A 21,727-nucleotide genomic window follows, 5' to 3' on the forward strand; every position below is an offset into this window, starting at 1 on the left:
TCCTATACTGGGTCCCCTTTGAAAGAACAGGAGACCAGTGTGGCTACACAGGTGAGGGTCAGGTAAGTCAGGGCTGTGCCAGCAGCTGTGCATGAGACATCTGGGGGGTCGACAGAAATTTTCCCCTAGCCCTTTTGTGCATCAGGGCCTCATCTGTAAAATGGGACCGCCACTGCTGCTCCACCCCGCCAAGGTGTTGTGAGGAGAAACACATCCCTGAGTGTGCAAGGCTCAAATGCACAGGGGCCTCTGATAGATAGGTCTGTGAGACATGGAGGGGAAACATCTCATCACAGCCCAAAAAACAGTGCTCAGGAAGGGCCAGGCAGGTTGAGAAAACACTTTAATCAGACAGATATGGATCTCCAAATAAATAGATTTATCAAAACCAAAAACAGGGATAAATACATATACCGCACAATCTGAAAATCCCCCAAAGCTCTTTCCAGTCAGTGTAAATGCCGGTGCTACAGCACACCCTCCTCTTATGAACGTAGAAGAAATGGTTCTGTTTTCCCTTTGGGAGATACTCCCTCCTGTGAATATAGTACCGTCGATATTACGTAGGATATATAAATGCAGGATAATAATGTGCTAAATAGCTACCTTTAGTGCACTGGTTAGGCTCTCGGAGCTAGAGAGCTGCTAGCTCCAGAGGCTATATCTTTGCAGGCTATGTTAGCAAGGAAATGTTTCTTCCCAAGCAGAGGTCATTGACTTGAAAGTAAAAGCCAAGGGGGAATGTCCAAACTTCGTGGCACCAAGAGCCGCTGTGGCATTTCGCCAGGCTTCGTGGTGCCACCGGCAGGGGCCTGTCCCACTCCCACTGAAGCCCATGGGAGCTTTGCCATTGGTTTCACTGGGAGCAGGACCAGCCCCCTCATTGCCATATAAATTAACATCAAGTTTCAAGTGAAAGTAAGTACAACCATAGCATTGGCTTGGATCGCCCTGGATCAAGGAACAAGCGAGGCCTGTTCTTGGGGAGGGGGGTCATCAGCAGGGTTTTGCTGCACCTGGGGAGGGTGTGGATGGGGCCCACGTTCTGTAACACCCGCTGGGCAGGGCACGCTGGGGGCACCAGCTTCGTGGGCCAAGTTATCTCCTGTAATGCTCCCTGGCTGGTCCTCAGGAGGAAGACGGAGCAGCAGGGAGGTTCGCTCCCCTCGGGATGGGCAGCAGAGAGGGCAAGAAGAGCAGGTGTAAAATCCCGCAGCCAAACTACAACTACATGACTGCATTACGGTGGGCCACTATCTTCAGGCCCAGAGTCTTGGGAGCACCCAGGCTCTCCAAGCAACTATGGAGAGGGCTGAGGCATTGCCAGCAGCCGCCCATGTGGTCCCGAGGGTCATCCCGGGGCTGTTCCTGAGGCTGGGTGCCAGGTAAAGCAATACACTCAGGCGGGGATGCTGGTTCCCAGCAAAAGCTCTCAGCTACTGCACCAAAGGGTCAGTTGTGTCTCAGGAAGGATCATCAGGAGGAGACATCTCAAGACAGCCCAAAGGGATTTATGATCCGCTTTGGAGCCCTTGAAGTGGATCCCCCAGGATCTGAAGGGAGGCGCAGAACGGCACAAGCATGGCTTTGATGACTAACGACATGTTGGCTTGACAGGGAGCCCAGGAGTGCTGTGGAGATGCAGGCCTGTGTGTGTGGGCCCAGCATGCTCCAAGAAGCCAGCTCACCCCATACCCGTCTAGCTACCCTGCCTGATTTCCAGGTGCTGCTGGGTGCTAAGAGGAAGGGTGCAGGGGGCGTATTTCTCAGCAGCATTTCTAAGAGGCAGTGCAGACCTATCTGGAGACACCACCGACTGACCCAGGTGCCTGCCTGCCTGCCAGCACTGACGACAGGCCCTTAGGCCCCCTGAAAATCAGATCCCTTTTTCAGGTACGCGACTATGACTTGCGTGCCCCACGCACAGCACCTGTGTCTGAAAATGGTGTCTTGCTTGGAGGACGGCAACCTCCGTTAAACATCCGGTTGGAAAGTCAAGCGGACTGAAGAGGTTCCAGAAAACTCAACCTCTGTAAAACCCAAGTCGCTGAAAACTAATCCCTATAAGGGAGACGGGAGGGCGGGGAGGCTATTGTGTAAGGTCTATCAAGAGTGAGTCCCGCCTTTGGTACGTGGCCTCCCTCATGACCCACTGCGTCTTTGCAGCCCTATCAGATCCCAAATGGGCTTTGGTACCCTGCCAGATTCACTCTGTATAGACCAGGCCCAGATCTCTGCAAGGCTGCCAATTTAATCATTCTGGATTTGTACCAGCTTTACTAAGATGGCCATCCGGCTGCTCACTGATTAAGGTCCCCTCTATTGGGTATGGCGCCCAGCAAGCAGTTTCTGCTACCCTGGGCTCTGCAATGCCATGGGATTTTGCATGACATTCATTTTGCTTCTTCACTCACCACAGGAAAGTGTTTCTCAGTCTATGGTCCTGATTCTCCTCTCAAGCATACACCAGGCCCATTGACTTCAATAGGTTCCTTCTGGATCTAGATGAAAGCAACTGAGAGCAGAATATAAGCCTCTCACCATGCATCACATGCTTCGGCAACCCTGAGAGGGGTCGCATGGTGAGACTGTGGATAGAAGGAAGGTTCATAATTGATTACTAGGCTTGGCAAGGTTCCTGGGATAGGGAAATACTCTTGTCTGATGATAGGAGCAGCAGGTGTGTGAGGGAAGAGGTGTCATCTTTTCGCTAGCTGAGCTTCACCTAGGTGAAGTCCATGTGGGAAGGCAAGTGGCAGGGTATTTCCTAGATTTCTTAAAGCCGAGGGGAAGTGCTGCACCAGCCCAGGGGGCGAGCAAGAACAATTAGCAGAGAGGAAAAAACCGGGGATTAAAAAAGTAAATCAAATTCAACCCTGGGTAAGTCCACTGAAGGCAATGGAATTACACCAGAGAAGAATTAGACCCTTCTTCATCATTCACCCCTCTCTGCTCTGGATTTAGCAGGCAATTTTTAGAGCCTGAAGCTGCCCATCAGCACACCTCATAGAAAAGTTCATTTAAAATGATCTGCAAAGAGGAAATCCATCCCCCAGCTCCTCCTGTTGGCTCTGCTCTATTTGTGCTCTTGAAGCCAGGGGGTGTGAGGCACAGAGGAAACATAACCATGTTCCTGCAGTTGTTTAATTCGCAGAAATCTTTTTGTTTTGCTCCTTTTCTGTCTTCGAGTATCTGGAATATCAAACCTGGTCTCCCCTGGTTTTGCTGGAAGCCCACTTAAATCGGCAAGGTAAGTCTCACCACGCTGCCCAGCAATGGCATTGCTCTAGGCAGCTCACGTCCTAGGCCAGAAGGGATGTAGCTGTGTCCACACAAGGGCACCAGTCAAGTTAATTAGCATGCTTAATGAATTAGCAGGTTCGTGGGCAGCCTCCACTCCTCAGTACTGTTCCCTAGGTATATGCATTGAAGGTCCTGGTAACCGCTCACACATATACCATGATCCAAAGGGCTCAATGGTTGTTGACTACTACCTACCGGGAGTAGCACAATGGAGCACAGTGTAGATATGACCATCGAGAACGACACTCAGAATGGATCTGGCCTGTGTCTGAATGGGCACGTTTATATGTGTGCATTTACTGCACAGTAACCAAAACTACTGCGTAGTATGGGTGCACATCTGTACGTGCACGCCCACACTGTGCAGTAAAGATGGCAACTTATGCCAACTTGAGCATAAATTTGATACCTGTACCATATTTATGCCCACCTAGTTACTGCGCAGTAATGCATGTATAAACACCTTACTGCACAGTAACACTCTGTGTGTGGACTGACTTGGGACCTGGGACTGACTTGGGACTAACTTGGCCCTAACTTCAGTCCCAAGTCAGTCCACACACAGCATTAATGTGCTTTAATGCCTGTGCGGGTAGACACCAGCTTTTTCCCGCTTAATGCGCAGTAACTTACTGCGCAGCCAATCGAAGCCAGCATAAATGCATATGTAGACATGCCCAATGAGTGAGAAGGGTATCTGAGTCTCTCACAAGGAGAGCCTTATTTCCTGCTGCTGGTCAGGAGTTTGGATTAAACAGGTCAGAAGTAAAAGAAACCCAGTACAAGTCATCGCAAACAATTGAACTAAGCATCCTCTTTCCTCTTAGCGGCTTGTTCAGGGCCCCAATTCGGCCGGATTCCAGACCACACGCCTGACTTCAAGAATAAAGATAGTTCAGTCCAGAAAAGGTAGCAACACTCCTCAGAGGACTCACATTTTGCGTGTGCTGAGAACCAGGCTGAACCTTGGCTTAGGCGTTGGATGGGATAAGAACATCACTGGGTCTCAAGTCCTCCAGGAAACCTTCCAGCTACAACAGAGAAATAAAGCTCTGATAGCCCTAAATAGTATTGTTTACGGAGGTGGGAGTGGTGGTAGGGGAAGGTTGTACGTCACAAAAATGCCAAGGAAGAAAACAGGGCATTTTCTCTCTTTGCAGGTTCCCTCTAAGCTGGTCATGGTGGAAGGAAGGAGATTCCCGTGCTGTTTCATCATCAGCTTATGACGCTCTCGAGAGGTACCAGCAGCTGGAGATGGGGGGTTGCGTTTTCTTCCTTCGCAGTGAATCAGGCCTTCCAGGCATCTGTCCTGCCCACTTTGCTTTTCTTCACACACCTGAAATCTCGGAGAAGCAGAAGAAAGCAGGTTGACCCCCTGCCCATCTGTTGGAGCACTCCCAAGGGTGTCACATCCATGGTTGTAGCTGTATTTCACACTCAGATCTGTTGTTGCTGGTTTGGCTTGGTTGCTTGAGTTTTTAATTTACATTAGTCTTTTTTTTTTCCTTTTATTGCTGTGCCAGTTTATTTAATAATGCATTTTTTCATATATTTATATAATTTTTTTCTTCACAAGTTCTTTGTTTCTTTCTCTGGACTTTCTGTCATCTTAAGTTCTGATGTTTGAGCTCTGAAGATGTTCCAGTGACCTATATCAAGGAGGCAGATAGATGGACATTTATTATTATGAGCTCTCTGAAACTTGCAGAAGTCATAGCATCCTATATGAATATAGCACTTTCCATCTTGAAGGGTTTTAAAGAGAAGAGTTTTTACAAATGACAGATTTGAGAAAAATCATTTCTTCCACTGCAGAATGGAGTTCTTTGCTCTGTAGGCCCTTTAGCCCTAAATCAATGAAATTGCAGGCTTGATGTAAGCCAAAAGCTCCAGAGCTCAGGGCACTGCAAATTAGGTACAATTTTTGTCTGTGTAGTGATTTTTAATCAGCGAAGATCATGAACCATTGGAACATGAGAGGATTCTCCATGCCTTAGCATCTTCAAATCAGGACTAGATGCCTTACTGGGCGACAGGTATCCAGTTTGTAGCCGTATTGGTCTCAAGCAGGGGTGGGTGATTATTTTGGGTGGAGGGCTGCTTACTGAGATATGGCAAGCCATCAAGCGCCACATGACAGGCAGCCAGGGTCAGATAAATAATAATTTTCTAAATTTTTTATGGGCTTTGCAGGCCGGATAAAATGGCCTGGCGGGCTGTATCTGACCGCCGGGCCGCATTTTGCCCACCTCTGGCCTAGAGGCAAAAGGAATCACAAGTCATGGTAGAGGTGACATCTTTTATTAGACCAACTAGATTTTTGCAACCACAAAAAAAAATCTTGTTTTTTTTGAGTTTTTTTTGCAAAAATCTAGTTGGTCTAATAAAAGATGTCACCTCTGCCGTGACTTCTGATTCCTGGGGGACAAGCTTTAGCTCAGCTCAAGTTGCTGGGGATAATTTCATGGGTGAAATGTTACACAGGCAGTTGGATGACGTGGTTCAAAAGTCCCCTCTAGCCCTGAACTCTGTGCCTCTGTGGACAGATTTAAAATCCAAGGGGAAAATATGTGGCATGATCTGCCGGACTCTTGTCATCATTACACTCTCATAGAGCAGGAGAGGGCTAAGACGGGAAGGACAGTACAACCCCAGGGCACTTGTCAAATCTATGGGAGACCTGGGAGGACAGGCGCTGAAGTCCACAAAGCCCCTTTGCTGCTGGCTGCAACACCCCCAAGCATCTCCAGTCTTGATCCTAATGCACAGAAACAGCCCTGAGTCCAACTACTCCCTTGATTAACCCTGGCTCTTTCTCCAGTGACGGGTGAATGCAAAATCCCTTATTACACCAGGAAGCAGAGGCCAGCACGCTCCTCCGAGCTGAGATCCCTAGCAGTATCCAAAGGGTCCATCTCCCACTAGCTGCATTTCTGAAGAGAACAAGCTCTGCTCAATTTGCCGTCTGCCCTCAAAAGAGGGATCTGGGATCTGTATCTCAAGTGGACCAAGGCAGCTAAACCCTGCAGAGTGGAAAGAGTCTAGACACCCCCATCCTTGGCATTTCCTAGAGCGGTGGTTTTCAACTTTTTTTCATTTGCATGCCCCTAAAACATTTCAGATGGAGGTACAGACCCCTTTGAATTGTAAGTGTGGGTATTCACAGCCATTTGATTGATCATAGCCCTCTTTCGCTGACCCTTTGTACATACCCTCATGGGTCTGCAGACCGCAGGTTGAATACCACTGGCCTAGGGGCTAGCTCAAGCTCCAGCTCAGCTGACCAGACCTACATTGGAGGCATCTAAGGTGCTTTTCCGAATCTCATCTTTGGTACCGTCATTCTCTAGCTAGAAAGTGCAAGTGATATTGCACTGCAGGGAGTTGGACAAGACAATTGCTTGAAGTCCCTTTTGGCCCTGCATTTTCCTGGTACCTCCTCGGGATATTTTGAGGCAAACACATTGCAAACTTCAAAGTGCTCTAACACTACAGTAATGGGAGCCATCTCTCCACCTCTGACAGATGTGGGAAGCACTCCACCAAATAAGTGCTACTGTACTCTTCACGATTTTTGGTTTCTTTTACTGTACAGTATCCCAACGCTCATTTTTGCCTTCATCTGAATGTTAGCCACAAAAACATTGGAGAGGCCCTTGCTTATATTGCTTGGAAGTTCAGATTCCAGTTTTCTATACAGGGCTTGGAAACTTTCCCTGTTTGCCCAGCAGCTGATATCACCTGCTTTAACACCAGGCAGGACTGAGACGACCTAACGTCTCATCTCTGGAAAGAATATCTTCTAGCCATTAGTCTTCTGTCATTGGGAAATCACTGGCCAAAGGTTTCCTTAGAATTGTCATCGCCATAACCAATGATTTCACAAGACAACTATTTTTTCACATGACGGGCCCCTTTCAAAATGGTGCTACAGTGAAACCATGCAGGACAAGCGCTTAGGTCATTGGAAACTTCGTCAGGAGGGAACGGGATCAGAGGGTCACGGTATTAATCCCCAGGGATGTGGAAGAAGAATGAGCAAAAATAGAATTTTAAACAGTTCTTTCAGGCAATGGTGCCTGTGACGTTTGCAGCCCAATTTATTTTTGTTCCTGAAATCTCTGCTTGGCAGGGCTCAAGCAAAGCTGAGTTGGGCATGGCTGAAAAATCAGAGCAAACTTAAGGCATGGGGAGGGGGCACCAAACCCAGAATGTAACTCTGGGTGGGAGGAAGGGGATGAAAAACAGGAGCAGGAGTGAGGGTGAAGAGTTTAAAACCCAAGTACGAAACAGACAGCCCTGGACAATGTCTGCTGCTCAGCTAGTAAATGAGTCTAGATGCGACCATGGGTGCCAAATATACACGGGGGCCTGAGGGACATTCTTAGGAAGAGGGCTGTCACCTGAAATACATAAAACTTTCCACATGGCCATCACCGTAGTCCTCCCCATCCCGGCAAAAATAAAAGTTGGTGCCTATGGATGCTACCCAAAAAAGCTCTGCCCAGAGAGGTGACATGACTCAGGGACAGAACCATAAAGGTGCCTCAGAAGGGCAGGACAGGAGGCAATGGGCTGAAGCTGCAGCAAAGCAGACTGAGAGCACATCCTGTACAAACATCAGGACAATGGACCTGGTGTGGGGTGGGATCTTCTTCACTGGACATTTCCAAGCAGAGGCTGGATGGGCATCTGCCTGGGATGGTTTAGGAACAGTAACTCCTGCCTCTGTGCAGAGGGTTGGACTAGATGAGCCTTGATGCCCCTTCCAAACTTGCAAGTCTATAAACCTGTTTCCAAGACAGATCCAAGCCTGCCTAACACCACAGACCTGACTCGCTCAACTTCAGGAAAGCCGTGCTGCCGGAAGGCAACAAAATGCTAAGGAGAAGCCATGAGACAAGAGCGGGGATGGGAGGGAAGACAAAGGTTCAGACCGAGGGAGGCAGCAAGCAGAGAAGTTTGGACCATCCCACTGATCTGCCAAGAAACGGCTGATGGAAATTGCCAGGGATCTTCCCAGCAGACAGTCCCAGAAACACAAGTCATCCATCCACCCACCAAAGGAGAACTTGCAAACAAATTTCCAAACTCCCCTGATTCAAAACCTTCTGAACGCAATGAGGATCATTCCTGTGGTTTCCTGGGTTTTGGTTAAGGCTTCTGAACAACAAGGAGCAATGGGCTCAAGTTGCAGCAAGGGAAGCTGAGGTTGGATATGAGGAAGAACTTTCTCACTAGGAGGGTGGTGAAGCACTGGAACAGGTTACCCAGAGAGTTGGTGGACTTTCCACCCTCGGGGGTTTTTTAAGGCCCAGGTAGACAAACCTTGGCTGGGATGATGCAGGGGCTGGTCCTGCTTGGAGCAGGGGTTGGATTAGACATGACTTCCTGAGGTCCCTTTCAACCCTCATGCTCTAAGATTCATTTACTTCATCTCTCCTGTGACTGGACCATCTCAAGATAGAAAATGGACACTACATCTGCCCTCTTCAGTCCCCGGCCATTGACAAAAGCAGTGACAGTCAAGAGCAGTGGTGTGGACACTGCTGCCCTGAACGAAGACCCTCACGTCTTCTCAGGCAAGCTGTTGAGCAACAATCAGACAACCGGTGTCGTCATTGGATCAGCTAGAGCAGGTGAGCTAGGTGGGGAGGACTACGGAGTTGAACTCCTTCGCAGACACCCTCCGTCAGCCTGTGCCCTGCCGTTCCTGGTTATGATGACATTTACACACTTCCAGGAACATTAAGAAAGATTTTTTTTTTAGTGTTTCAGGGTTTATTTTTCAAGCCCGTTGCATAATTGTTCCTGTAATGCCAGATGGATTAGATATAAATATCAAACCATTTTACAGATGTTGGAGAGATGCGGCCTTTGGATTCCATAATCCCATGTCCACTTTTAGCAATGTTGGCTGACCTTTCAAATGTCATAAAGCAAAAGTCTGACTGTTAGCAAAGCACCCAGCAGGCAGCTTTACAGCAAGTTCATCCATGCCCCTGGTTAAAGCTGTACAAATCACTTGGTTCACAGTGCATTTCATTTGTTCAGTGGGGACGAGGACAACTTTACCGAATGGCACATGACCTGGTAGAGTCCAGGTAGCTAATGCCAAATCACAAGCATTAGGACATGCTCATCTAAAAGAAATAGTTGTACCTTCATTTGTTCTGGTGATCAGCCTGAAGTTCTTTGCTTCTTGCTTGAACTCCTGTTTCCTAATCTTCTTGATCTGTATCAAGTGAAATATCCCTGAGAACAGAAACCAGTGGCATGGTTATCTTGCAGTTGTGCCTTCTTAAAGATCAGCTCTACATTCAAACACCCATTTCTTACTTAGGCAAGGAGAGGAATTACCAGTCTGGATCAGAGCTGAACTTCATCTAGGCCAGTAGCACATCTCTGAAAATGGCCAACACTAGTTGGTTCACAGAAAGAAGCAAAATACCATGTTTTCTCACATCCAACACACACTTCCCCCCAACCTCTCTGAATTGGGGTGCATGTATTAATTAGGAAAACTGATTTTCTGCCTGGGGTAGATTAACAATCATCTCTCTGTTTGAATGGGCTTGATGTTCCATTAATTAACATTTCTTGGGGCAATTTTGCTGTCTGCTAACTGCTTCTGTTAACCTAAGCAGGAAAAGGAGGGTGATGCAGCTAGAAATGAGGCTCTGTTTCTGTTCTATGTCGACATATCTCTGGGGGAAACAATGTTGGCCTTCTGCTTTTGAAAAACATGGTGCGTTTTATATTGTGGGGTGTGTTATATTCACGAAAATACAGTAAAGTTTCGCTGAGTTAGCAAGGCTTCAAAATCCAGTTTCTTAGAAAATACCCCTGATTCTTGCAGTTGTCATTCTTATTCCCTGTTTATAGGATGGACTAGCACGTGCGCAGAACACGGCAGACGAAGCCATGCCTGCTTGCTCAGAGAGCAACAAATGTTTGGGTAATGCTCGCTCAGCATCCATATCCTTGTTGCAGAAGCACGAGGAAGCTCCAACCAAAATCAAAACCCTGTTGTGTTGTACAGCACCAACTACAGTGTGACTTTGAGCCCAGCTGGGACCTTTAGCTGCTACCATAAATCAGATCTATGCTAAATAACAACAGCTGGATCCTGGGGTGCCTGTCTTCGGTCGCCTCCTTTTCCTCCAGACAAGCACCTCCTTTTTCTCCAAGACCCGCCCCCCCCCCCCACACACACACACACTCCCCATTGCTTTTGGAACGTCTCTCTCCCTCTGGTCCCTAGGGCTCAATGATGCTGATTCATATTTCATTTTTTGAGACCAATGCAGCAGCCAACATTTTGTTTTAATACTCCAGCTTTGACAAATGCACTTGACTAGGAAATATGAAAAGATTTCTACATAGATTTATGATTCCTTCGTACCAGTCATTGTGCCTGTGGGGGCGTTTGAGTCTGTTTAATGCAAGAAAACCAGAAAGCGTATTTAGCAATGGAAATGACCTTTCCGAGGGATTAGGCATTACAATGTGCATATTAAACAGGCAAGTGCTGACAAACCTACCAGGTATGCCTGATATATCCTCCCCTCCACACTTTTCAATCTCTCCTTTGTCCCAAACACCCCTGGGTCCTGATGTTTAATTCATTTGGGATGTTGTAATGTTGTCTAGTGAAGATGCCCTTGGCCCAATGAAGGCAGCAAGAACATAAGAACTGCCATTTACTGGTTCATTTTGCCCAGTCTCCTGTGTCGCACCACAGCAGAGAGCGGATGCTGAAAGGGAGAGCGAACAGGGGATGGCCAGGGGTTTTTCCACCGCTCCTCTCAGTTGCAGCCTCCAGCATTTTTAAGGTCCAGAAAGATCTGATCCAGAGGCTGTATCCCTAATGCCCTGGTTCAATAGCTACTGATGCCCCTTTCCTCCAAAAACGTGTCCAATCCCTTTTTGAATCTGGCTAAACTGTCAGCTGCCATCACATCCGGTGGCAATGAGATCCACACTTTTAGGGAAAGGGGAGAAAAGACCTTGGAATTTATGACATGTACAAAATGGATAACAGAAGCTAATGAGGGCTAGGAAAACCCCATGGTTGACAAGGCTCGAGGCTAAAGGAAGGAGTCTTTTTAAGAATATTAGGAACAAAAGAAATCCCAGCAAAGAGACCCAGGATTATGTGGCGGTGGTAAAGTTGTGACTAATGATGTAGAAAAGGCAGAAGTGTTCAATATAATACTTTTGTGCTGTATTTGGAAGGAAGTGCTGCAATGCGATTGTATCACAAGAACGCAATGTAGTACATCCATTCTTAACCCAGGAGGATGTAACACAACTTCTATTAGAGAGACGTATTTTTATATAAACAGGCCCAGATATAGAAGTCCTTAAAGAACAGGAAGATTTACAACAACAACAAAAAAGAAGGGAAAAAAAGAACGGGAAGGAGGGGGGAGTTATCCGGCCTGTTGGTATCTATTTCTAATGAATCTTGGAAGAATGGGGAGATTACAGAAGACTGGAAGAGTGCTAATGTTGTGCCAGTATTCAAAGAGAGCAAAGAGGATAAACCAGGTAAATACAAGCTGTTTTACCAGACATCAGCCTTGGGTGAAATAAGCTGATATGGCACTCAACAGTTAAAGAATTAAAGCATGGGAAGCTCATTAAAGCCATTTGACATGGCTTTCTGGAAAGCAGATCTCATGAAAAAATGCTAATTTCATTCCTTGAGAGGATTACAAGTGTAGTCGATAGAGGAAACTGAATTATTGCAATACACTGAGACCCTGGCATAACAAAGCATGACATGTGAATTAAAGAAAAATAACCATATAGAATATCAGCAGAGAAAATGTCACATGGATTAGCAACTAGCTGACAGATCTCAAACAATAGCGGGGATTTCCAGTGAGGTCCAAAGAGACCTGGAGATAGACCTGATGCTATTCAACATCCTCATCCATTAGCATAAAAGTATCACTGATAAAATCTGTGGGTGAAATTATGAATGTCATTTCATAGATTTCATAGACATCAGGGCTGGAAGGGACCTCGGGAGATCATCGAGTCCAGCCCCCACCCCAAGGGCAGGAAGTCAGCTGGGGTCATAGGATCCCAGCAAGATAAGCATCCAATTTACTCTTGAAGGTGTTCAATGTAGGTGCTTGAACCACCTCCGCTGGCAGACTGTTCCAGACCTTGAGGGCTCAGACAGTAAAGAAATTCTTCCTTATGTCCAGCCTGAAACGGTCTTGCAGTAGTTTATGACCGTTCGACCTCGTCATCCCTTGGGGCGCTCTGGTGAACAAACGTTCCCCCAGATCCTGGTGGTCACCCCTGATAAACTTATAGGTGGCCACCAGATCACCCCTGAGCCTGCGCTTTTCCAGGCTAAAGAGTCCCGTGGCTCTCAGCCTGTCATCGTAAGATCTGTTTTCCTGACCTCTCATCATGCGCGTGACTCTTCTCTGGACTCTCTCAAGCTTCTCCACATCCTTTTTGAATTGTGGAGCCCAAAACTGGACGCAGTACTCCAGCTGCGGCCTCACCAAGGCCGAGTACAAGGGGAGAATGACGTCCCGGGATTTGCTCGAGAAGCATCTATGGATGCAAGCCAGCGTTTTGGTCGCTTTACTAGCCGCAGCATTGCATTGCAGGCTCATGTTCATCTTGTGGTCAATGATGACCCCAAGTCTCTTTCTTCCATAGTGCTAGCCAGCGTAGCACTGCCGAGCCTATAAGGATGCTGCAGGTTTTCCTCCCAAGGTGGAGAGCCTTGCATTTTTTGGTGTTAAACACCATCAGGTTCTTGTCCGCCCATTTGCTGAGCCTGTCCTGGTCAGCCTGGATCACCCGCCTATCTTCTGGCGTGGATGCTTTGCCCCAAAGTTTGGTGTCATCGGTGAACTTGGCCAGTCCGCTCCTGACTCCAATGTCCACATCATTAATCAAGATGTTGAACAATATGGGCCCAAGGACAGAGCCTTGGGGGACCCCAGTGGTCACAGGACACCATGGTGAGTGACTGGCATCAATTATTACCCTCTGGGTCTGACCTCAGAGCCAATTTCCCAGCCAGAGGATCATGGTGGACCCAAGGCCACAATTGGCCAGTTTCACTAAAAGGTGATCATGGGATACCAGATCGAAGGCTTTTTTGAAGTCAAGATATATGACATCAATCTCTTCTCCCTTGTCCAGGTGATGGGTCACCTGGTCGTAGAAGGAAATGAGATTGGTCAAGCAAGACCTACCCACAACAAACCCGTTCTGGCTATCCCTCAGGATGCTGGCGTCAGCCAGTCCATTAAGGATGGCCTCTTTAATAAACTTTTCTAAGCCCTTCCCTGGGATAGAAGTCAGGCTGATGGGCCTATAGTTTGCTGGATCCACTTTCCTCCCTTTCTTGAAGATCGGCACCACATTGGCCTTCCTCCAGTCTTCGGGCACTTCACCAGAGTGCCAGGAGCTCTCGAAGACCTGTGCCAGGGGCTGGGCTATGATGCTCGCCAGCTTCTTGAGGAGCTGGGGTGTAGGTTGTCAGGGCTGGCTGACTTGAAGGTATCCAGCTTCTCAAGATGTTCCTCCACAAGGTCAACATTTTATGGAGGGCAGGGGATCTCCCTCACCCGGACCTCCCTGTCCCATAGCAGGGAAGGGTGTCCCATGGGACTGATGAAAGACCAATGCAAAGTACCCATTTAATAGGTTGGCTTTTTCCTGGGCGTCAGTTGTTAGTTGCACCATCTGGTTCAGCCGGGGTCTAGTGTTACCCTTGCTTTTCATCCAGCTCCCCAATATCTGAAAAAGGACTTTTTACAGATATTGGGGATGCTAGCGTCCTTGATGCTCGAAGCTAGTTGGAGTTCAGTTGCAGTCTTGGCTTTCCTGGTTTGCTCCCTGCAGGACTGGACCAGCGCAGAATAATCCTCCTTGGAGGTGAATCCTGTCCTCCATCCTTTGTAGGCCTTTCTTTTTAGCCTCAGGAGGTCTGCTAGATCCCTGGAGAGCCAGGGGGGCTGCTGTGTCCTCTTGCTGCCTTTCCTCTGAGATGATGGAATAGACTTAGCTTGTGCACTGAGGATCGCTCTCTTGAGCAGCAACCGCTCTTCCTGAACTCCCCTCCCCTGGGGTCATGGTCCCTAAGGGCCTGACCGACAAGCCTCCTGAGCTTGTCAAAGTCGGCTTTCCTGAAGTCAAGGACTTCTGTGTTGCTGACTGACTTGCCAGATTTACAGCGGATGGTGAAGGTGATCAGCTCGTGGTCACTGTCACCCAGCTTCCCATCCATCACTCGGTCACCGATTCGGTCATCCCCCATAGCCAGTACCAGGTCAAGCAGCGCTTTGCTTCTCATTGGCTCATAGACTTCTTGAGTCAGGTAGAGGTCATCCATGCACAAGAGAAAGCTTTGTGACCGCTCGGATTTGCTGAGTGATCTTCCCACGAGATGTCCAGGTAACTGAAGTCACCCATGACAACCAAGGTCCTGGAGCAAGCGGCCTCAGTCAGTTCCCGGGCAAACTCCTGGTCAAGCTCAGGACTTTGGGTGGGAGGTCTGTAGTAGACTCCCACCGTTGTGTCTCCTGTGCCGTGTTCCCCACGAATTTTAACCCAGAGGGTCTCCAGTTGTCCACCCTGGTCACCAACATCAGCTTGCAGGGACGTGTAGCTTTCCTTAACATAGACAGCTACACACCCACCCCTTTTATCTACTCAATCCCTCCTGTACAGGGTATAGCCATCTATACCCGAGGTCTAGTCATGGGTGGAGTCCCACCAGGTCTCCATTATCCCAATGATATCATAAGTATTTGCATTGAGCAGGAGGACGAGCTCCTCCTGCTTGTTCCCCAAGCTCCTGGCATTTGTGTACAGGCAGGCAAGTGTGCCTTTAGGGGCTCTTGCCTTGCCCACAGATTGTGCCAGGGCTGGGGCAGGGGTGTGCTCCCTTAAGTGCCTTGGTCTGCTGGCTTTGCAAGGGTTGCTCAGAGGGCCAGCAGTGGCAGTAGTCCCCGCATCCCCCAGCGGGCTTAGTTTAAAGCCCGGTGGAGCAGGTCAGCCAGCCTGGCTGCGAAGAGCCTCCTCCCCAGGGGAGAGAGGTGGAGGCCATCTCTTCCCAGCAGCTCGCTGCCTCTCTTGCCAAAGAGCGGGCTGTGGTCATGGAAGCCAAAGCCTTCCCGATGACACCAGCGCCGCAGTCTTTGGTTCACTACATGGATCCTCCTCTCCCTCCTCAGGCCATAGCCTGAGCCTGGGAGGATCAACAAGAACACCACCTGTGCTCCCAGACCCTTTGGCCCCGCTCCCAAATCCTGTAGCACCTCATGACCCGGCTGGGAGCGCTCCGAGCCGTGTCATTGGTGCCCACGTGAATGAGGAGCATGGGATAGTGGTCTGTGGGCTGGAGAAGCTTAGGGATCCTCGCCGCAATGTCCCGGATGTGGGCCCCCAAGATGAGGCTGGGCTATTACACACAGCTCTCCAGATTGCTTAGTAAGCTAGGTCCAGTCCAACAGTGCAGGTTTGAATGCTGTTAAGTGCAATGTTGTACATCTAGGAACTGGAAATACAGATCAGTTGAACCAAGTAGAGACTGTATCCAGGAAAGCAACAACTGAAAAGGATCTCGGAGTACTGGCAGACAAGCAGCTCAGTATAAATGTCTTGTATCATACCGTGGCAAAGGATTGTGAGTGCGGTGCATGTGAGCGGTTGCTAGTAAGAGCAGGGAGGTTTTATCGCTGGACTTGGCATTGCTGAGATGGACATTGAACCATTTCATCTGGTTGGGGTTTCTGCACCATCAAAAAGAAGTTGAAAAACTGCAGAGGTGACAGAAAGAAGATGCCCCTGGAGTGAGAAGAGGAATGAGCTGGGTCTGCCTAGCTTGTCAAAGAAGAGGTCAAGTAAGGGTTGTAAGAAGTGCCCCCCCAAGGAGCAAACATTAGGTACTCTTTAAAGCCAAGGGGAAGAGGCATAACATCAACCTGGGACCAAGGCAAACATTTTTTAATAGCAAGGGGAACCAGTCACTGGCACAAACTCCCAAGGGAAAGGGTGGGTTCTCTGTTTCTTGATGCCCCCAGATCCAGTGTGATGCCATTGTGGAGCATGTAGGTCAATCAGAACAAGTGACTATAGCCAGGGGGTCACCGGGTAACCCTGTATGACTGGCGATAGACTGGAGATGGTCTAATGGTCTCTTCTGGCCTGAAATGCTAGTGTAGTGTAAGCCCTGTCCTCCCTGTCCTACCTAGTAGGTGCCTACCTGTGATCCAATGCCACCCTGCTCAAGTCCCTGAAAAAATCTAGCGAGGAAAGAAAGTGGCAGGGAGAAGTGGAGCCTTGCCCCATCCTGAGACCGAATGTGCTGTCACCAGATCATACCTGACCTGGCCACTGCCCCAGCATCCAGCTAGGAGTGAGAGCAGTGGGGGTGGAGGGATTAGCAAAAGATGGAGCCTCTCTTCCATGCAAGTTCCTGCCAACATTTCCTCTTGGACTCCCTTTCCCTATGTCAGATCCACGCCCCAGTGCCCAGCGCAAAGACAGAATTTAACAACCCATGCCTTAAAATGCCTCAGGGATCGTACCACATGCCAGTCTCACAGGGGAGTCCCCCCACTTGCTTAACTGGCATTGTATTTGTAAAGAGCATCCTCAGACAAAATGCACCCAGGGCCTGCTCCTGTCCCTCTGAAACCAACAGCAAAGCTCCTACTGTTTCCTATAGGCACAGACAGCACCGATGATTGCTGTGACATGCGGAGCAGGCCGCACTGAGCCTGGAATAGCCAATATTGTTTAGGGGTAGGAATATAAATCCAATACAAGAGGGAGGTGGCTGGGCTCCAGGAGGCCGCTCAGAGCCCGTCTTCTTGTCCTGGGCTGCAGTGATTTACAGTGCAGAGGTGGAAGCTGCATAGGACCGAGCTCAAGCCATCTCCCAGTAGCAACACTCCAGGCTGCCAAGCAAAAGAGCAGAGCTGCAGTCTTGGAGGAGGGCTCTCTCACTCTTGGCTGAAAGCTTCCTAGAGGCATGTGGCATTTGGCTGTGGTACCGTGTTTCCCCGAAAATAAGACATACCCATAAAATAAGCCGTAGCAGGATTTCTACGTATTTGCGCAATATAAGCCATACCCCGAAAATAAGACATAGTGATAGGCGTGGCTAAGCGTACCGGCGCGAAGCGGTAAATAAGACGGGCAGCCCTTCTCATTTGCCCCATCGTGACAGCTGCTATCTCGGAGGTGACCGGAGAGGGAGAAATAGAAAGTGAAAGTAAAAGTCTCCTCAGTGAAGTGAGGAGCAGGAAGTTCTGCTTTAGGTATTGTGTGTCCTCAGGGGGAAGAATAAAGCTGTGGCTGCTGTTTTACTCAGCACTGTGGGTCTCTCTCAGTGTCTTATTTTCAGGGAAACACGTTATACTTAATAAAAATAAGACATCCCCTGAAAATAAGCCATAGTGTGTCTTCTTGAGGAAAAATAAATATAAGACAGTGTCTTATTTTCGGGGAAACACGGTAGGTGGCAGGGCTACACTGGGCACTGTTTTGGTAGCAACCCCTGCCAAACCACGAGGAGTGGAACAAGTGGGCTCCGCACAGAGCATCGGCGCTGTCCTCTCGGCTCCAGCACGGTGCGGTGGTGCAGGTGCGTTGGAAGTGGGAGGCACTGGGTACCGGCGATGTAGCCTAGCTTGGAGGACATCAAGAGGGCTACGAAAGGGATGGAAAATAAGCAACCGGTGTCTGCTCCTGAATTTGGCCCAATGTTAACCTGTGTCAGTGCTGACCCTACAGAGCCTCTGAATCCCTGGCACAACCAGACCTAGAAGGGGCAGATGCCCCAGTAAAGGAGATAAGACAACCCGAGCGCGGGTGTCCTTACAAAATCATAGATATGCAAATATAATGGAGATGGTCTAAGGAAGGAGAACCTGGCCTGGTAAAGAAAGGAGCACAACAGTCTGGGTAGAAAATGAGCTTATGAACCATAAGAAACAGCTGACGTGGAGATCTCCCCATACAGTAATACCCCCTGCTTTCAGGCACGCAGCGCTTTCTAACTCAAACCACTTTCTTATGGTACTAAATCAAGAGTCTGAGCTACAGTCGACTAATCATTGCTTCAGTGGTGAGAGCCTCAGCTAATTTAAAGCTCAGCCCAAGCTGACAGAGGGATCCTGATTTACACCAGCTGAAGAACTGTAGAAGATTTAATTTGAGATGGTTTTTCATCTCGGTGTTTGTGAGTTGTGCTTCAGCCTCCAAAGGTCAGAGGTTCAAATGCAAGTCCATCAAGTCCAGAAAGTTGGATGAGTTGTATAACTCGATTTCCAGTGCCTGCTGCTGCTTGTTGGGTCAGCAGGCCATGAGAAGAGCCCTTTTGCAGCGCTGCAATGTTTGCTCTTTCCATTTGGACTGGAAAACGGAAAGGACGGGGCTGAGAGGAATTAGAAGATACTCACAGAGCTTTCCTGAATTTCAGGTCAGCTCAGGTGTGATGCCTATCCAGGCAAAGCCCAAAAGAGAATCAGTATTGATTTGCCCAGCTGTGGAGCCTCACCTGTGCAATACAGGGATTACTGGATACGTTTCTACAGGCAATCCTACCAGAGCATCATGGCCTCGACTTTTTCTGAACTCTCCAAATCAGGAGATGGAGGCTATGCCTACACCAGTGATTCTTGGACTTGTTAGACTTGAGGCACTCTTCATGAGCCTCAAGGCTAATGACATGCCAGCTCTGTGCTTTCACTCATGTTTTGACTAAAGAAAAATACTAGAGAAAGTCTTCTGTTGCAAAGAGCTCAGAAAGACCACAGCAGGTCAGGATGGTTTGGATGCTGTGCATGCCTATTTGAAATCTCTGGGTTTATCTTGTGCGTCATGTGTAGCTGTTTGCACACCTAACAGTGCTCATGCTGTGTGGCACCCCACACAGCCCTTGAAAGGGTATCCCAGCACCGAGGCACTGTAACACCCTTTGGAGAGTCACTGGTCTACCCAATGCCTCTGGTGTCCCCAGGGATGGCCACTCCTGAGCAGCCCCCTACCGCGTCCGCATGCCCCGAACCGGGAGGTGTGGTGGCTAAGCCGCTCCAGAGGCCTTCCTCTGCTCCCGCATGCAGCTGTTCTCAAGCCCACCAGAGACAGAGAGGTCAACTTTGGTGCATGATTTTTGGGATTAAGGTCACATTATAGGTGACCGAGGTGTACTTGAGAACGGGCCTCCCTGGAGACATATGTAGGCATTACCCATAACTTGGAGGAAGGAAGGAGCCGCCCCAGGCCACTCAACATGTACGGGCAGTGGCCCCTTGTGTGAATCTCCCCAGATCTTGGCTGGCTTCCTCTTCAAGGCTCACCTTTTACCAGTTTCCAGTTGTAAATTTCCACCTCATCGGAAGCTTCTTTCTCGATCGCGATCTTCCGCAGGAGCTCCGTGGGGGTCTCCGAGCTGGGGGGCACAAACATGTAGACCAAAACCCTGTTCAGATGCTTGGTACATCTGGGGGTGCTTATTTCATCAGTGGGCTTGACTCTGGCCTCTAGGCAAAAAACAAGGTCAGTGTTAGCTGTTGCTCGGACGTATAGCTACTAAGATCGGTACAAAGGCTGGAAGACCGGGCTTTCTAGTTGCAACTCCAGACTGATTTCCTCTTGGGGCGTTAAACAATTAAAAGGTTTTTTTTTTTGTTTTTGTTTTTTTCTGGGGGGGGGGACTGCATGTAGGTCTCGCCAGCAGGGACCTCCCTGAGTTATTTATGACAAGCTTCATAGAGAATGGGCAGGATCACCCCTGTCTAAATCATTTCCTCCAAGTTGCTCTTAAAAGTTGTCAAGGATAGAGTTTCTGCAACCAACACAGCCACCTCCACAGTTAGAAGTGTCTTCTGACTATCTAATCCAGATCTCCCTCGTTGCAATTTCAGGATGTTATGTCTTATCCTGATCCCTTTGGGGACAGATAATACCAGTAATCCATCCCTATCCTCTTTATAGCCATCCTTTAGGTCTTTCAAGACTTATCTAATCCCTGCTCAAGCTTCTCTTCTCCAGACTATATAAACCCAGTTCTTCCAGCCTTTTTGTGTATGTCACATTTCTAATAGCTCTAATGATTTTTGTTGCTCTCTGCTGGTCCTTTTCCAATGTTCATGCTTTCTAATCCAAGGCCTGTAAAAAAGAGCATTACAGAGCTCAGATAGCAGCAAACTAAAAACTTCCACCAAACAAGGCAAGGCAAAATTCCCGTCCTGGACCCGCTGGTGGATCTTGACCATGAGACGCTCCTTCTGGGCGCACAGGTTTCTCATTGCTTTTGCACTGGGGAGAGGAGGCCTCATACGAGAGCCCTTAGACCTGGGCACTCCTGAATGTTGGGGATGCTTGTATCTGGTTTTGACTCCCATTTACTAATCTGAGAGTCAAAGCTTTAACTGGTATCAACAGCACAGCTGCATGGAAGCCAGCAGAGCTATGCTGATTTACTAGCTCAGGCTATTGTCCGTAAATTTGGAAGCGTACTTGATAGGTTGGCCTAGCCTGAGGGATTGGTCTTCATCTGTGGAATGGGTAGAGGTGAGACTGTTTCCACAGCATCTAAAATGTAAGTGCTATGCCTAACCTTATTATCAGTATTAAGGTCACTCATGCTTTTGGGGTGTGGGCTCCAGGACATCCAAGCAAAGCCTCCTCTCCTGAGCTCTGGAGGAAAGGAAGGTGTAAAGCAGTTGTGGGGCTGTTGGTCTCCATTATTATGCTGGTCCTGGGAACTACAGTGGTGACTGCAGTGGATCAGAGAGAAAAATCAATCAAACTGGTACTCTCTCCTCATCCCCCTCTTGGCAGGTGCCTGTCAAGCTGCATCCTTCTCTTTTACCCCAGTGGGTATACAAATGACACCAGTTCGGACCTGATTCTGACCTCAGTTCAGTTGGCATCAATCTCACTTCCATTACATCAGTGAGACAAGACAGCAGGGCAAAGCAGAGCAGATCAGCGCCGCGCCAGGATCCAGCCCCACACACCCGCTCAGCATCACACCTGCTTGCATTCACTCGCACCCGCCTCTCGGGGTGCCACTTACTCTGTATGTGCCACCTCCGAATTTCGCCTGCCCTGTCAGGAGGGAAGCTGGAGTGGGAGCAACTCCAGAACTGCAGGCGATTTTTTGCACCGCCGGTGAACGTGTGCCGTTCATTCCCAGTTTCTGGAGTCATTAACGATTAGGTTTTAGAAGCCGGTTTATTGCATTTGGTTGAGGGTCTTGGAGCCCCCTCCCTCCAGTAAATTTAGCCTTGTTCTCTCACTGTGTTGGATGTGGAGCTCGTTAAGCTCCTTAGGCGAGAGTTGGGTTTGGTGTAAATAGATGGGGTCTATTTTAGGAGCAGGATTATTTTCAGGCATGAGTCTGATTAGAGGGGGGCATCTT

At 48.7% G+C, this 21,727-nt stretch overlaps 1 protein-coding gene across 2 annotated transcripts in view; it reads right to left on the reverse strand.

The window, feature by feature from the left end:
• Nucleotides 1-331: 331 nt before the first annotated feature.
• The window catches only part of CHRDL2 (chordin like 2), a 61,914-nt gene continuing 40,518 nt past the window's right edge, over nt 332-21,727 (reverse strand). For both annotated transcript variants that reach the window (XM_090030821.1, XM_090030822.1), the window contains exons 9-11: nt 19,659-19,841; nt 9,466-9,558; nt 332-4,952 (exon numbers count right to left, since the gene is read on the reverse strand). In XM_090030821.1, the coding sequence (XP_089886947.1) occupies nt 4,873-4,952; nt 9,466-9,558; nt 19,659-19,841 (356 nt within the window). In that variant the 3' untranslated portion in view covers nt 332-4,872. The remainder of the gene's footprint in view (nt 4,953-9,465; nt 9,559-19,658; nt 19,842-21,727) is intronic.

Source organism: Crocodylus siamensis, chromosome 1 (genome assembly GCF_052110815.1).
Source record: "Crocodylus siamensis isolate JL-2025a chromosome 1, ASM5211081v1, whole genome shotgun sequence".
NCBI classification, from domain to species: domain Eukaryota; kingdom Metazoa; phylum Chordata; order Crocodylia; family Crocodylidae; genus Crocodylus; species Crocodylus siamensis.